At 40.6% G+C, this 14543-nt stretch overlaps 1 protein-coding gene across 1 annotated transcript in view; it reads left to right on the top strand.

Annotated features, from left to right (window-relative positions):
* Positions 1-13319, top strand: part of IFT81 (intraflagellar transport 81) — a gene marked incomplete at its 5' end in the record, with an annotated part of 41058 nt that extends 27739 nt beyond the window's left edge. Inside the window, 8 exons of the mRNA XM_084271936.1 lie at positions 1046-1195; positions 3156-3284; positions 4401-4490; positions 5503-5589; positions 7142-7213; positions 7296-7381; positions 12011-12056; positions 12987-13319. Of these exons, the coding sequence (XP_084128062.1) occupies positions 1046-1195; positions 3156-3284; positions 4401-4490; positions 5503-5589; positions 7142-7213; positions 7296-7381; positions 12011-12056; positions 12987-13169 (843 nt within the window). The 3' untranslated portion in view covers positions 13170-13319. The remainder of the gene's footprint in view (positions 1-1045; positions 1196-3155; positions 3285-4400; positions 4491-5502; positions 5590-7141; positions 7214-7295; positions 7382-12010; positions 12057-12986) is intronic.
* Between the last annotated feature and the right edge of the window lie 1224 nt (positions 13320-14543).

The raw sequence follows: 14543 nt of genomic DNA, 5'->3' as shown, positions 1-14543 counted from the left end.
CTTCTGTGTTTGAGTTTCCAACTTGTGTCGGTGGTAGCGGGACTCCTATTGCTGCCTGGCTTCTGCTCAGTCTGCACATGCTGAGCCCCTCACCAAGTAACACTCTGAAGCTTTTCTTACAGCAGTGGCTGTAAAGGTTTTTATTTGCTTTCCATCCCTGGGTCTGAACGCATTTCTGAGCTGTGGCTGGTGTTTGCCTCACAGCTCTCATGTAAAATGTAAGAGCAAAGCCTGTTTGACAGATGGAAAACATTCAGGCAAAGAAAAATATTACATGTTTGTTTCAACACTTGATATTTCATATGTTACAAATGGAGCACATGTGAATTCAGATTAGGTCAGCTAAGGCTGATCTGTAAGGACGTGTCTTATTTTGCTGGGTCTTTAATAAAAATAGTAATTGTCCATTAGTTTAGCTTTTGAGTGAAATACATATTGCATTCCTCTCTTCCATGCAAGGACTCTGCTTTTGTCTTCCTGTTTTTAAAAACTTAGCCAGTACTATCATTTAGGTCTGCAAGAGTCAAGGAAAGAGAACAACAATTTTAACTGTTGAGAACTAGCATTGGAAAAAGAAAAAGATAATTTTTTCCCATGCCCTCTTCCAATATTTCTGCCCTTTCTTATCACATTTCATGGTCTGCAGAGCTCTTTGGGACTAGGCACTGCTGATCTGGTGCTCTGCTGCTAGTGCAAGTTACCGTTACATTCACTTTTTTGTTATCCGTGATTCTCACAACATTTTGGAAAGAGTAATTGCTTTTCCAGCTGTGAAATGGTGGTGAGCAGAGCTGACTGGTTGTACTGTGGTACCGACGAGTGAGCTGGGACACAAAGCCATAGAGCTGGTTTTCCTGATCTCGCTCAGTGAACAAATGCAGAGCTGGAAATAAATAGACCCTGGGAATCCTGAATTCCAGTCCTCTGTTCTAAACATTTAAACTTCCACTCCAAATAGGATAATTCCATTTCACACGGCAGCAGTCCGTGATAAGGCCCTTTTCTGCTTTAAGTTAACTGGTATTTCTGTTCCCTCTCGTTCCAGTTCAAACACTATGTTAATAAGCTCCGGAGCAAGAGCACGTTTTATAAAAAGAAGCGACTGGAAATAGCAGAAATTACAGCTGAGTATGGTATCCTCCAGAGGACAGAGGAGCTCCTAAAACAGCGCTACGAGGCTATTCAGCAGCAGCTGGTAATACAAGCATTCACTGCTCCCACAGTCCATCACCCTTTCTTCCCCAAGAGCAGCTACAGAATCTATGGATGTTGTGTTCTTAGATTCTAATGTCAGTGATCCTCAGCTCTCCCGTGGCCGTCAGTAGGAGAGTCATCAGGGTATAAATGTATTTTTGCCTGTGCTAAGCCGCTGTACATCACCCTCAGCAACTGTTTCTTACAGGCGGTCAGGACTGTTCTGCGATTTCTTTTTTAGACAGAGGGGCTTGACCCTGTGTTTTAAAGTCAATGGTAAATCTTCTCTAACTCCAGTTAGAGCAAGGCTGGATTCTTAAATTAGTTTTTGGTATCCACATATATAGTAAGGGCTTTGAAGATTATCAACAGCAAGTAGGCTTCAAGTTACCGCTGCAAAATATATAGAAAAATGTATTTAAAAAAAGAGCAGGCAGGAAGGAAACATTCTAACCCCAGAATATTTAGAAGAAAATGTGTTCACAGCAAGTGAAAAATTTAAAACTGGATGAATGCTTTTTCTAAGCCAGAACAGCAGGAGAAGGATCTCTGCTATGCATAACTGTAAGCATTCAAGGAATATCCACACATCCCAAATGCAGAGAGATTCCCTTTTTAGTTCACAGAATTCTGCTGCTGTAGTATTTTCCTCCAATGCCAGTATTCTTGTTATTAAAATACTCCAGGTTTACTTACCATATTGGTTAGGTCTATGTACGTGTTTCACATTTTTAAGCGCAGAAGTATTTGCCTAATTAAACGAAAAGGGACAGTGTGCAGATACATGGGATAGGCTTTGGGAAGAGAGTCCCACAGATGCAGTGGATGATGTCATGCTGCTTCACCAGGGCATTCATTGCTTAATTGCAAATAGGTCCCACATTGCTGCCTGGGTAGAAAGAAGCACCCGAGCAGAAGGAGCGGCGGTTTTTCTCATGATTGATACTTGGCTAAAGGAAGAAGGTGTGTGGATGTGTCTTTTCACTTAAACTGTGTTTATTTACAGCAGGATAACTAACATACACCGGTCACCTCATGGGGAAAGCACAGCAGAGATAAGGCACTAGAAATTGTTCTGTGAAGTGGCTACACATGGTCAACAGTTTATATTCATTCAAGTCTGACCTTTTCTAAACTACCCTGTGGTAAAAGTACCGAGCTTTGACTTCATACAGGTCTTACCACCAGGTGACTGGGCACACCTTTTCCCCACAGAATCCAATAGACTTTCCCTAGCCCTGGGGATACCGCCCTGTCAAACCACACGCTGCTCCTGGAGTCCTCAAAAAGCTCCCGTTGGGTAGCAGTAGCTGTTAGTAGAGATAAATCTTTCTGTAAACACATGGTTGTAAAAGGTTTGTGAGGGTCACAGGCTTGGAGTTCATAGATAAATGGCAGCCTTAAGAATGAATGTTTTGCTTTTTTTAACAATTTGTGGATGCATTGATCGATGCTTGGCTTTCAGATCACAGGAACACCCTCTGTACTTGACAAGCAAGCATTGCTAAAGACAATTACATCAACCTATAATTAAATGTAAAGTTTATGTAATAAAATGCTAGAATTGGGTAAGATGGCTTTAGCATTACTATAATGAATAGTTTTGCCTGACAGTTGTTTAAAAATAATCAGCTACATCTTCAGGTTAAGCAGCTGGATGTTACATATTGAACTTCTTCAGAAGTGGCCTAAAGGCCACTTCACTTTGTGGAAACTTCCTTTTAAGTTCATTGGGCCCCGGATGGCCAAATTTATTTACAGAGAGTTGTTATTCTCCTACTCTAGAGGCACTGGACAAAACAGTAGTTGTTGTGGCAGCTACGTTATTAATCATTTTAAAAATAAATTGATTCCAGTACTTAGCTTTTCTGCTTTTTTACAGTATTTTAGCTCTCTGGAGGAATTTGCTGAGTTACATGTTTAATGGACTTACATTCAACATTTCTTTTTTGTGTCTGCAGCAAGCTATTGAAGACAAGAAAGGTATTTCTGGATATAGTTACACACAGGAGGAACTGGAAAGAGTATCTGCAGTGAAGAGTGAAATGGATGAAATGAAAGGCCAGACACTGGATAATATGTCTGAAATGGTGATTTTTGTCATGAACTATTGTTTTTCCTCAATCTGAGTATCTGGTTCAGATATTAAATATTAACATGAAATTAAACCGAGATGAATAACTTTAATTGGGTTTTTATTTTTTAGTCCACATTTATAGACTAAACCCATTTCAAACCAGAGACATCTGCAAAGGTAATCTTGGAGAAGTTTACTAAAATGTGCATTTCTTTTAATGTACAAAGAAGAAATTTAGAATAACTTAAAAAAATAAATCCTGGAGAAGCATTAGGGATATCAAGTCTTGTCATCTTTCCTTTTTTACTTGTTTGTGATAGCAGAAGTGGTTTCGTATTTGTTCCTGCATGTTATTTGAAAGAGATGAATGGTTTGAATTGGTTACAGAATATTTTTCTGGAATGTTTGTAAATCACTGGAGTGAAGTGTTTCTTTAACAAAATACTTAATGAGCCTAAAGAGCTAAATATCTTTTTCCCTATAACCTCATTTCAATTGCCCTTAGATATTTCATGTTTTAATTTAACTTCCCACATAGCCACAGAAGCAGATAGAATTTGGGTTTCTAATTTGAAAATATTATAAAAGAGCAAAAAGCAAAATAACATTCTTAGAAATCATTAGGGCTCTTTTAAAATAAAATGCTGTAATGAAACCAGAATGGCTTTCAATTAGAGCTGGATCAAAGTCCTATTGTTGGTATAAATATTTTTAAGACAGTCTGGTTAAGCACTTTCAAACTTTATTAACCTGTGCAGGTTGATTGGATGGTGTGTTTTCTTAAGGATTTCTTCCTTTCTCTCAGTTCACCGCTGTGCAACTCCTTCATTTTCCCCTACCCTGTGAGCTCTTGTGGTGCCTGGCACACAGGCTGCCTTCTGGGCTTCTCCATCATGTTCTCAGCTGGACCAGTGGGAGCAGAGTTAGTGTCGCTTGTGGCAATGACCCTCCTGCAAGATGGGCTCTTTCCCTCTCTTAATTAGGCCTGAACTTATATATTGTTCAGTCTTCATTGTCCATGTTTTCTGTATATATTTTGCATTTCCTCTCTTCATTTTCACATTCCTAATTATATTAATCTATGATTAGTATCACAGTGTTGATGTATGTTATATTTTCCCTCTACCAGGTAAGAAAACTGAATGCCATGGTGGCAGAGAAGAAGGCCAGCCTAGCTCCTGTCATCAAAGAACTGAGACAGTTGCGTCAAAAGTGCCAGGTTAGTAGAAACGCTTCTCTCCTTCTGTGTAAATAAAGTCAGAATCCCAAAGAAGTCTAATCCAGAGCTCTCCATAGTGCTGCACAAGGGCAACTCTGATGGAAGGCTGCAAATAGCAGAGTGGGTCAGCAGTGATTTGCAACAGGCAACATGTTAAAGACTGGAATTCATTAAAGCTGACAGTGCAGACGTGGAATCAGGCTGAAAAATTCACCCTGTAAAGGGCAATTAAAAAAATTGCTACACCAGGGGAAATCTTTTTAAAATCATGTTCAAAACCATGGGAAAGTCAGTTTTTAGATTTGGTTTCAGAGCTTTTTCTGCACCTCAGCACTAATGATCTCAACTAACGTTCTCCTTTTTAAATGGATTGCAAATAATATCTCATCCAGATAGTTGAATAGAGTGATCTAAGTCCTATGTTAGTCTGCAGGAACAGCAGATTTATTCATTTGTGTTCAGAATTTTATAGTGAGATGGAAAAAAAAAAGTAATTTGGATCTACAGCTGCTGTAAGCTGGCTTGTTGCCAGGGCAGTAAATAGAGCTGTCTGTCTATCTAACAACTGAATTTCCAGAAAACTTACTTGTGATGGTTCTATTAAGTGTCAGCAAAAGAAATCCAGCCAAGGCTTTAGTTGTGTACAACTGGAAAGCTGGCTTTTCCTTCATAGCAAGTGTGCTAATCCTTTGTTAACCTCTATTTTTATAATTATTTTTCCTTTCTTGCAAACCGCCCTATCAACCAACCACATCAGAGCTGCAGATGTGACGGTAGAGAAGAAGCTTGTGTGCTGCATTGTGGTGTACACAGCTGGTCCTCCAGCACGCAAAAGGGGAGGCCAGTGGCTTCCCTGGGTGTAATAATACCCCAGTGCCTGGTCGGTGCATGTAAGTGTCTGTGAGAGTGCCAGTAGCTGACGTGTGAGACCGCCAAGACCAGTCTGCCAGCATGTCACATGTCAATCAATTGAAGATTTCATTTATGTACCCTTTTGCCCTTTTCACATAAGGAATTAACTCAAGAATGTGATGAAAAAAAAATCCAGTACGACAGTTGTGCAGCGGGGTTAGAGAGCAGTCGCTCTGCGCTGGAACAGGTAAGATGGTGGCTTGTTGGTGCACAGGAATAAATGCTGTTTGCTGTGGTGCTGTGATTTCCCTGCCTTCCCTCTGGATGTGGGAAGTAGGAAACTGCTTCAGGTAGAAATGAGTCAGTGGTCATCTGCAACAAGGCAAATCGTGTGCACAGGTGCTGTGGACTGGCTATGGTCGCACACATTTGGTGATACATCAGTACACCCACTGATATCCAGCTTTGATGAGCAAGAATGTTTTCTCTGCCAGAAATCCTGCTGACCCAGATAGTATCTGTTAGAAAATAATCTGACCATAACATACAGATTAATTTATTGAGACAAATCTTTATATGCGTTTAGCAGATTCATTAAATTAGCAACTGATCCAATGGATAATTAATGCACTGAAATGGATGGCAAGGATGCTTCACTTAATGTGTCTGTCTTGCATTCTGGCATTCATTTAAAAAATGCACCCATTTATGTACAGCTGAGAGCTTGTGGATGTGCAGTGCACACATTACTGGGGCTATAGCACTATAGACAGGAGGAACTTAAACCAGCGCAGACTTGAAGGTGGGGACAGCAATTGCAGTATTAGTATGTTCATATGAATCTGCTTTATCTGACTAGATCACCTCCTGTGAACTTTGCCTGGCCTTGATTTTTCAAGGGTTTGCCCACATAGGGGATATATTTCAGACTAAAAAAGGCATACATTTAAGGTGTGGGTGATTATACAGATATATAATTCTTTTCTTGCACTAAAAGTACCTTGGCATGGCTTTATCCAAGCAAAATAAAAGAATCCACAGATAAAACTACCGTGAATTAGACCTTCCATAAGTGTTTTCAACTGCAATCAAGGCTTTTTTCTTGGCAGACAGATCTTAGTCATCTTCTAAACCATGGAGACAGTCACATCCACTGATTACGCTGGACGTGACTGTCAGCAAACTCCTGCAGTTGAACAGCAGAGTTTGGTTTTCCAGTTGATGGTGTCAAAAGTTGCCCAGTGACAGAGCTTTGGAGCTGACAACTGCTGGTGACCCAGAGCACATGAACTCAGTTTGGATTATTAGGTTTTTTGGGAGGCACCACTTAGAGATGGGACTAGCCCACTGTCTCCTTACTCATCAACATAATTATCAATTGCTAATTAGTGTGCTACTAATATTTCTGTAGCTTCTAACGTACATTTTGCAGATGTGTTCCAGGAAATGCTTATTCACAACTGGATTTAGCACTTCAGCTGTGCTGAGGAACAAGAGCCATGGCAGCACCTGTGAAGTGTCTGTCAGAAGTCAGCCATACCAATAAACACCCAGCAGCTCTCCATGAGCGGCCTGAACTGCAAACCTAGAAAAATGAATTGTCTCACACTTTTAAAAAGACTCCTGTAAAGCCCAAGTTATTTAACATTTAAGAAATGATCAGTTTCTTTCTGTCATGGACTCTTTATATCTGGTTTACAAATATATATATCTTTGCATCTGGTTTCTATAGCAACACAGAGCATCTCCTATGGCCTTTCAGTTACAATGTCCCTTGAAACCTTATTCTTGCACTACAGGAAGTGAAAGGACTACTTGAGGAGTGTGTTCAGGAAGAGAGTAACTACCGTTACATTAACTGCATGAAAAGGGTAAGATACCAGAAGGACCAAATTCTTTGCTGTGAAATGAAATAGCAGTTATAATATATATTTTTTTAAAATTTCTTTATAGAATCTAGAAATACAGCTGCAGCGGGCTAAAGAAGAAATGAAGGCATACATCTCCCCAGACCCACAGGAGAGGAGAAAGGCAATTCGGTAAGTGTAGAGATGTCTTTCTTTTCTGTTAACTTGAAGGATGTTCATAAAGTAAGGTTGAAGTTAGGAATTTTCTCACTGGCATTTGAACTGGAGGACTTCAGCTGATAAATTTAGAAACACTATAATAATCTAAAAATAAGCATCTTGAATTCCAGTATATACTCCTGTAAACCTGTGAGTTTTCTCAGACATACCAGAAGATTTTCCCTTCCTACTGGAGATTATAGGCCCCAGAGAGCAGTTTTAACTCACAGGCCCTGTTGGCACAGGCTCAGAGAAGCTGTGTTTCAGCTTGGTCCTGCAGGAAGCGTGGCTCTACCAGACATAATGCCTTTGCCAGGGTTTCCCCAAGACTCCCGTGTGCAGGAGAAGGTTTACCACCTCTCAGAGCAACCGTGTGCTGCCCTTAGAGTCTGGTCATTGCTCGCAAATCTTCTGCTCCTCTTTCAGGTCTAAGAGCTGTCACAGTCTTTGGTACAGGCATGGGGGCTGCATATGTGCATCCTAAATGGGTTTGGTTCGCTCCCGTTTGCAGATCTCACTGGAGGCAGAATGAATATTCTTCTTCATCTTTATGCTCAGTTTCATTTGCTCCAGTACAATGATAGTTGGTTCATCCTGTGAGGTTGTTTTTGGGACACCTTGCTTTTTCCTGGTAGGGAGAGAAGGACAAGAGGTTACAAACTGACCTGATGCTTGGGTTTGTGTACTTTTCCACTTTAAATGAGGCAGTTCTGCCAAAGATTTAAATGTTTTCTGAGAATGAGAGATTTTGGATTAATTATCTGTAAGTCTAAATGCTACCATGGCATGCAGATTTTTTTTCACTTTTACAAAAACACTGGTATGCAGTAAAGTACCCAGTTCTGTCTGTTAATACAATATCAAAGTGGAAACAGGATTCAGGCAATAAATTCAACAGGCTGGTTCAGCCCCATCCAAATTAAACATCAGAAAAATTGAAACCAAAACATTTATAAAATCCATTTGCTAAAAGTGTCAAAACTTATTCTGTTTTTTATTCTTCATAATCACTTTTTCAAAATTCTGGAGTTTTGCATGAAATAAAAACCTGTTTGCCTGTTAGTTTTATCTTCCCCCCTCCCACCCCCCCCCCCCCCAAAGTTTTTAGATTGTAGCTGTCAACAAAACAAAAAAGTATAAATCCTGTTACTGGTTTTACAAAGTGGTCTTTGGCTTTCACAACGTAATATTTCTCTATAAAACTGTCGTATTAAAATTCATGTTTGATGCTTTCAATCAAGGGTATTCTTCTTTAATTTTTTAATGAATGGAATGAGGGAGAAACACTCTGATGTTCTGAAAGGAGGATTGGGTCTCTGTAGTTGTTACTGTACCAAGGAATCTCCACAGAGTATGTAATTTTTACTTCAGAGCAGAGGGGACACCAGCTCTGCCTTGTACCTCTTGATCACACTGCTCTACATCAGTCAGTGTTCCTGCAGTTTGCTTTACTGCTTAGGCTGTAAAAAGCCATGGAAATATAGTTCCTTGATGTCTAGTCCTTAGATTTCTGTCTTTCAGAGACAGGACAGATTGTTGCTCGAGCTCTGTGTTATCTGTCATGTCAGAGCTGTGGTTCCCGTAAATCTTGCGTGTAACGTGCCAAAATGCTTCACAAAATTGCCCCATTCACAAAACAGTTTCAGAACACTACTGAGTGGCAAAGCAAAGATAGAGCTGCTTAATTAGATAATTAACAATCATTCTGCATTCCATTTGAAAGCTTCAGACCATCCAACATGATGACATCACAATGGGAGAAGAGAAACAGGAGTTGTCTGTGACTTCTCCAAGGAGATGGAAGAATAAATTAATTTCCCAAGATATCTGTCCTCTTAGGACTTTTCCCCTCTCAGAATAATTTCTGGACCTCTCTGTTTCAGTGGTGGCAAAGAGAGAAGCACTGATAGTTGGTAGTGTGTATAGTCCAGAGGTAATTTCTTCACTCGTTGTGGAGTGAAAAAATACACTAATGGACCAGTAGGATTTTATGGGCTCTGGAGTGGGGCCATTGAGAGGGATAGTGATGTGTCAAACTGAGTGAAAATACCAGGGACTTCCCCAGGAGACACTGAGAGATGAGGTCTTGTGTCTCTGTCAGATCTGTCGTGGGCTAGAGAAGTGCACGCTGCACTGGTATCAGCAGAGCTGCACCTCCTGCTGCTCTAGAACATGAGGCGGAGCTCGCTAGGAAATGGAGGGCTAGGTTACATCCAACACAGAGACCTTCTGCAGGGATCTGAGGCATGGAAATGTTTAAATGCCATGTAGCAAACAATTGGGGAAAAAGAGATGGACTCTGAGTGGTGGCTAAGCAGCCTCTCATTCCATCTCACCAGATAATGGAAGGCTGTAGGAAAGAAAAGATGTGTCTAATGAAAGATGATGAAATAGAAAAATCAAGCAGAAAGATGAAAAAAGAAGTGGCAATGAGAAAAATCTTAATGATGATGTGACTATTCAGTAGTCTGAAAGGCAAGACAGCTCAGCCAAGCAGCTGAGAGGAAATGCAGGTCAGGCAGCAGCTCTGGCCTTTTATGGCCTCTCGGGGAAGGGGAAGGTCTGAGCTTATCCACAGATGCAAAGCAAAAAGTGCTCCAGCTGAAATACTTGTGAAATGAACATCCACAATGTGACAAACCATCAAAGCCAACTGCTGGAATTAAGTGTGAGTCCAGCTATGTAATTCCAGGTATGGTGAGGAGAATGTGAACGGAGCATTACCACTCTCTCCGCTGTCCCTGTTTCACTTGCTAACCGTGGGCACAGAAGCTTGGGAAATGATCCTCTCACAGTGACTATACACATTTTTGACCTTCTGTCAGAGGTCACAGACCCGTCACATTTAAATGATTTACAGCAAAGTTCAATATAAAGATCTTTACAGAATATAAAATGACTTTTTTTTTTCTCTCTAGACATCTTTTTAGGACGTGAATGTATTTTTCAGCAGGCACTGGAATGTAAACGGAGTAAAAATGAACCATAAATAGAACAGCACTTTCCTACCAACGTATTGAACAAAAAATGTCATAATTCCGACCCTCTTTATTGAGCGTAAACTCTGTTCCACGGAGTCACTTCTTAGGAATGCAAGAAGTTAATTTTCTTATCTAAAAATAGAAAGTGGTGGGGTTTTTAAATGAAGTTATTAAGTTGCATTCTTTCCAGTCATCATTATAAATAGTAAAGAAAAACTTACTAGGAAAGACATCTAATCTTCTGATGCTTACATTGAAAACTCTACTTAAGGAAAAAAAAAGGTGTGTTCTTGAGGCCCAATGTGTGTGAACAGATGCAGCCTGCCAGTGGAAATAAGAAGAATCTGCGTGGCTTTCCATCTCTCAGATTTGGTGAGGATTGCTAGGGATCAGCCGTGCTGCACAGCACTTGGAGCAGCCTCAAGACAGCTCTGCTTTGTTCAGGCTAGAACCGTCCAAGAGTGAGAGATGATAAAACCATCCAGTGTCATTCTTCACGCATCCCTTCTGCAGGGGGCATGGCCGGCAGGGCCAGGTGGCCAGGGGCCCCAGTGCTCCAGTCGAAAGCCTCGTGTACTCAGTAGAAGGAATAGAAGAAACACAATGCTGCTCACCACGCTCTAGCAAATCTTTGCACTCTGGTATCGTGAAGACTGACAGTTCATTCTGGAAATTAGGATTTCTTTATGCTAAAAGCTCTTCTACCCTGCACAGTCTGGAAAATTCTTTAGATGAGCTGGGTTATTTTGTATTCTGCCAGCAAACTCGCAACCTCTAAGTGTTCCTGTTACACACAAAATACAATCATTGATATTTTTTCAAGTGAAGGAGCGAAGAGGTTTCTTTTTTTATTGTCACATCTCAAAAAAATGTTAAAATAAGGACACAGTAATGAACAGTAATCTGAATCCTGCTGTTATGCTTTGCATATTATATTGTCAGGTTTCACGTATCAAGTTTGCATATGTCAGAAAGTGATCCAGCCACTTGTTACAGACAAAAGGTGTACAGCCAAGATTTTTAATAATGAATGTCAACAGTTATGCTTCTAAGCCTATATTTAGGCACCTAAATGTGACGGCTGTTTTCTGAAAGTGAGGAACGCGCAGCGGTTCCATTGCAGTCGCTGGATTTGTCAGACCTGGGGTGAAATGCCATTCCCCTCCATTCCTGTATTTTCCCACTCGTTCTAACGCTGCGTTCACAGCAATTAAGGGCCAGGGACTTGTAAACCCTGATGCTTGTACAAACGAGGCCGCTAGCTAACCCCAGAATATCACCAGGATAAACGTGTTATTAGAAAGGGATCAAGTATATCTCACCTAAATGATCTTGCTGTTGTCTTTGAGCTGGGAGGAGCAGTGATCATTCCTGCTTCAAAAATGGAGATCTTATCCAATATCACTTCTCCCAGCTGCACAACTAAGAGACTCAGAGAGATCTCACCCTTCGCGTCAAGGGACATGTTGTCCAATGACAAAAAGGCTCCTCCATGCTTCCTCTTCTATCTCATCTATGAACCTCCCAGTACTTCCATAATTTTCCATGCCTACATTACTGTTCTGTCCTGTTACATAGAACCAAATACAATCCAAATAAAATTATTCCATATTTCCTTTAGAGAACAGTATACACGAATGATCCTTGAACAAGAAAACCTTGGGAAGGTAAGAAGGATGTTTTTACCTTATAAACACGTTGTCCAGCTCATATTTTTGTGGGTCTTATTCTGAAAGGCTGTGGTCAGTCTTTTATAAAAAGCATATTGCAGCCTACAAAGAAAATTCCATTACTGCTGGCATTGGTAACTAATACCCTGAAAAGAGATCATGCTCGCTCTTCGGGGCTTGATTTCCTGCAGAGCATAGCTTGTAAAAGATAGTCAGACAGCTTAACGTGACAGCACATTCCCTGAAAACCATTTGGATAAGAACCTGAAACACGGGCATAACAAACTGCGCCAGCTCAAATTTTATGTTGTATATAAAGCAACCTGTTGAAGACAATAAATTTCGAGCCTGTCAGCTTTATGGCTGTTATTAAAGGCCAGGGGATCATCAGCGCAGCGGTGTTAAACAAAAGCAGTTGTCCATTTTTAATCTTGTATGAAGCTCAGATCAGCTTGGGTGAGGTTAGGCAGATTAATTCACACTAAAAATCTTGGGGTTTTTATTAGTTTCCTTTTTCTGAGTCAGCTTGTGAGCAATTTTTACAGGTTTGGGCAGACACGATTAATAATCAGTAGCAGGTTTAATGGTAAAACCTTAATTTCATGAGTATGGTATCATGATATGATTCCATTGCAACTTGACCTCTGTATGGAAATGAACTCAGATTTTGGCATAACTTCTCCAATAGATAAGACTGTTCTTTAGATAGTTGAAAAACATTGAAATAATTGTCAGTCCTTACAAAGATCCCAGGTGTTAATGCATTTGCCACTCACAGGGGGTGTTATTAACTTGAACAAAATAATATCCCAGGTGCATATAAAAGTCATTGTCGTTCCTTGTGCCTGTGTGAGCAGTTTGTGTGGCTGTGTGAGCTGCTACAGAAATTAATAAACGATTTAATTAATGGTTTTGTGTTTTTAACAGAAGTTACGGGAGAAGCAGAAAGTCGTACGGGAAAGTCACGGGCCAAACATGAAGCAAATGAAAATGTGGCAGGATTTTGAGCAGTTAATGGAATGTAAGAGAGAATGTTTTCTGAAACAACAAAACCAAACAGCCATTGGTCAGGTCATTCAGGAGGGAGGCAAAGACCGGCTCGTATTATGAATTCTTCCTTCTTGACACCAACATGAAGTAGGAAGACAGTGTGTTGGGTTCCTGAAGGTAACCTCTTACTAAATATTGTTGCTTTCATTGTTTCAGCATAATTTGTTGTGCATTATTTGGTTTTGGTGAATAAACAGACACCGACTAACCACTCTACGAAGCTTTTCCTTCATTGTTTAGGTGACAACAGAACGTGGTTAGGAAGATCTGTTATCAGAGCTGCAGCAGGGTGAACCTCATCATAAATCTTAGTTTTATGAGGCTGGGAATGGCATGCATCTGCCGAGAGATCAAAGGAAAAGAAATCCTTCTCCAGGGTCACAGAAAACTTATGTAATTGCTCTGCTCCTTACTCTGTATCGCTAAGGTTACATTTTTGCAAAGCCTGGGACTTGATACTGTCTAATTGTGACCCTCCTGGCTCTGCCCTCTCCTTCCCCATTGTCTTTATTCACCTAGTGTGACTGGTGAGAGCAGAGCCCTGTCCTCTTTGAGCTGCGCATGCTCCTACTCATACTTTCCTTGCACGGTTGAATTGAGTTGATTGTGCTTCCAGGAGACAGTTCACTGCTACAGCGTCAGGAGTAGGTTCTGAGAACAATTACTTGGATTCTGAGATTTTTCCATTATCTTTTGTTGTTGTTTTTAACAAATGTGTTTTTCTTGCACATACATTCTCAATTTTTTTTTTCCCTTTTGAAAGTGTAAACAGTAGTCAGCTAACAGCTTTCTCCACCCAGGACATTTTGGGTTGTTCTGCTTGTGCAGCATGGTTCCAAAGCGGTTACCCTTCCCCAAGAGGGTCATCCCAGGGATGGAAGGGTACTGGTGGGTGGAAATGTGGCACAGTGGCTCTCAGGTATATCAGGGTACGCAGAACAGGTAACGGGCAAAGCTGCCACATGCTCTGGCTTTGACCTGAGCTACAGACAACTGTCACTTAAAATTGCATCATGAGACCCACAGCTGACCCAGGGTGAGAGGAATGTAGGTGAGGCTTGAAACTGTCCCTCACGCTTCATCACTTCGGATGAGCACCTCTTACCCACAATCAAAGATCAGAAGCAGAGAGATAAAGTCTGTGGGACCAGAACTCTTGCTGTTCTTCTCTGGCCTTTGGCTAATTGAATTTCTAGATAGGTTTGGATTTGGTTTTGTTGGGTTTTTTAGTGCTTCCTGCCTGAAGTAGAATGTCTTTTCAGGAATAAAAAGTACTTTTGCTTTCTCTGGTACCTAACTATGAGATGATCTGCTGTTTCCTGTATTGAGAGAGAGTGTGGTATAGGTCCTAGTTTGCCCTTGTATTAAATATACTTAATAGAACTAAAATAAAACCTGATTACTACATTTTGACTATATTTTTTTTTTTTACAT

This window comes from Gallinula chloropus, assembly GCF_964237585.1.
Source record: "Gallinula chloropus genome assembly, chromosome: 17".
In the NCBI taxonomy this organism is placed as follows: Eukaryota; Metazoa; Chordata; class Aves; order Gruiformes; family Rallidae; genus Gallinula; species Gallinula chloropus.
The sequence above is the reverse complement of the archived record's forward strand: the minus strand, read 5'-3'. Positions and strand labels throughout refer to the sequence as shown.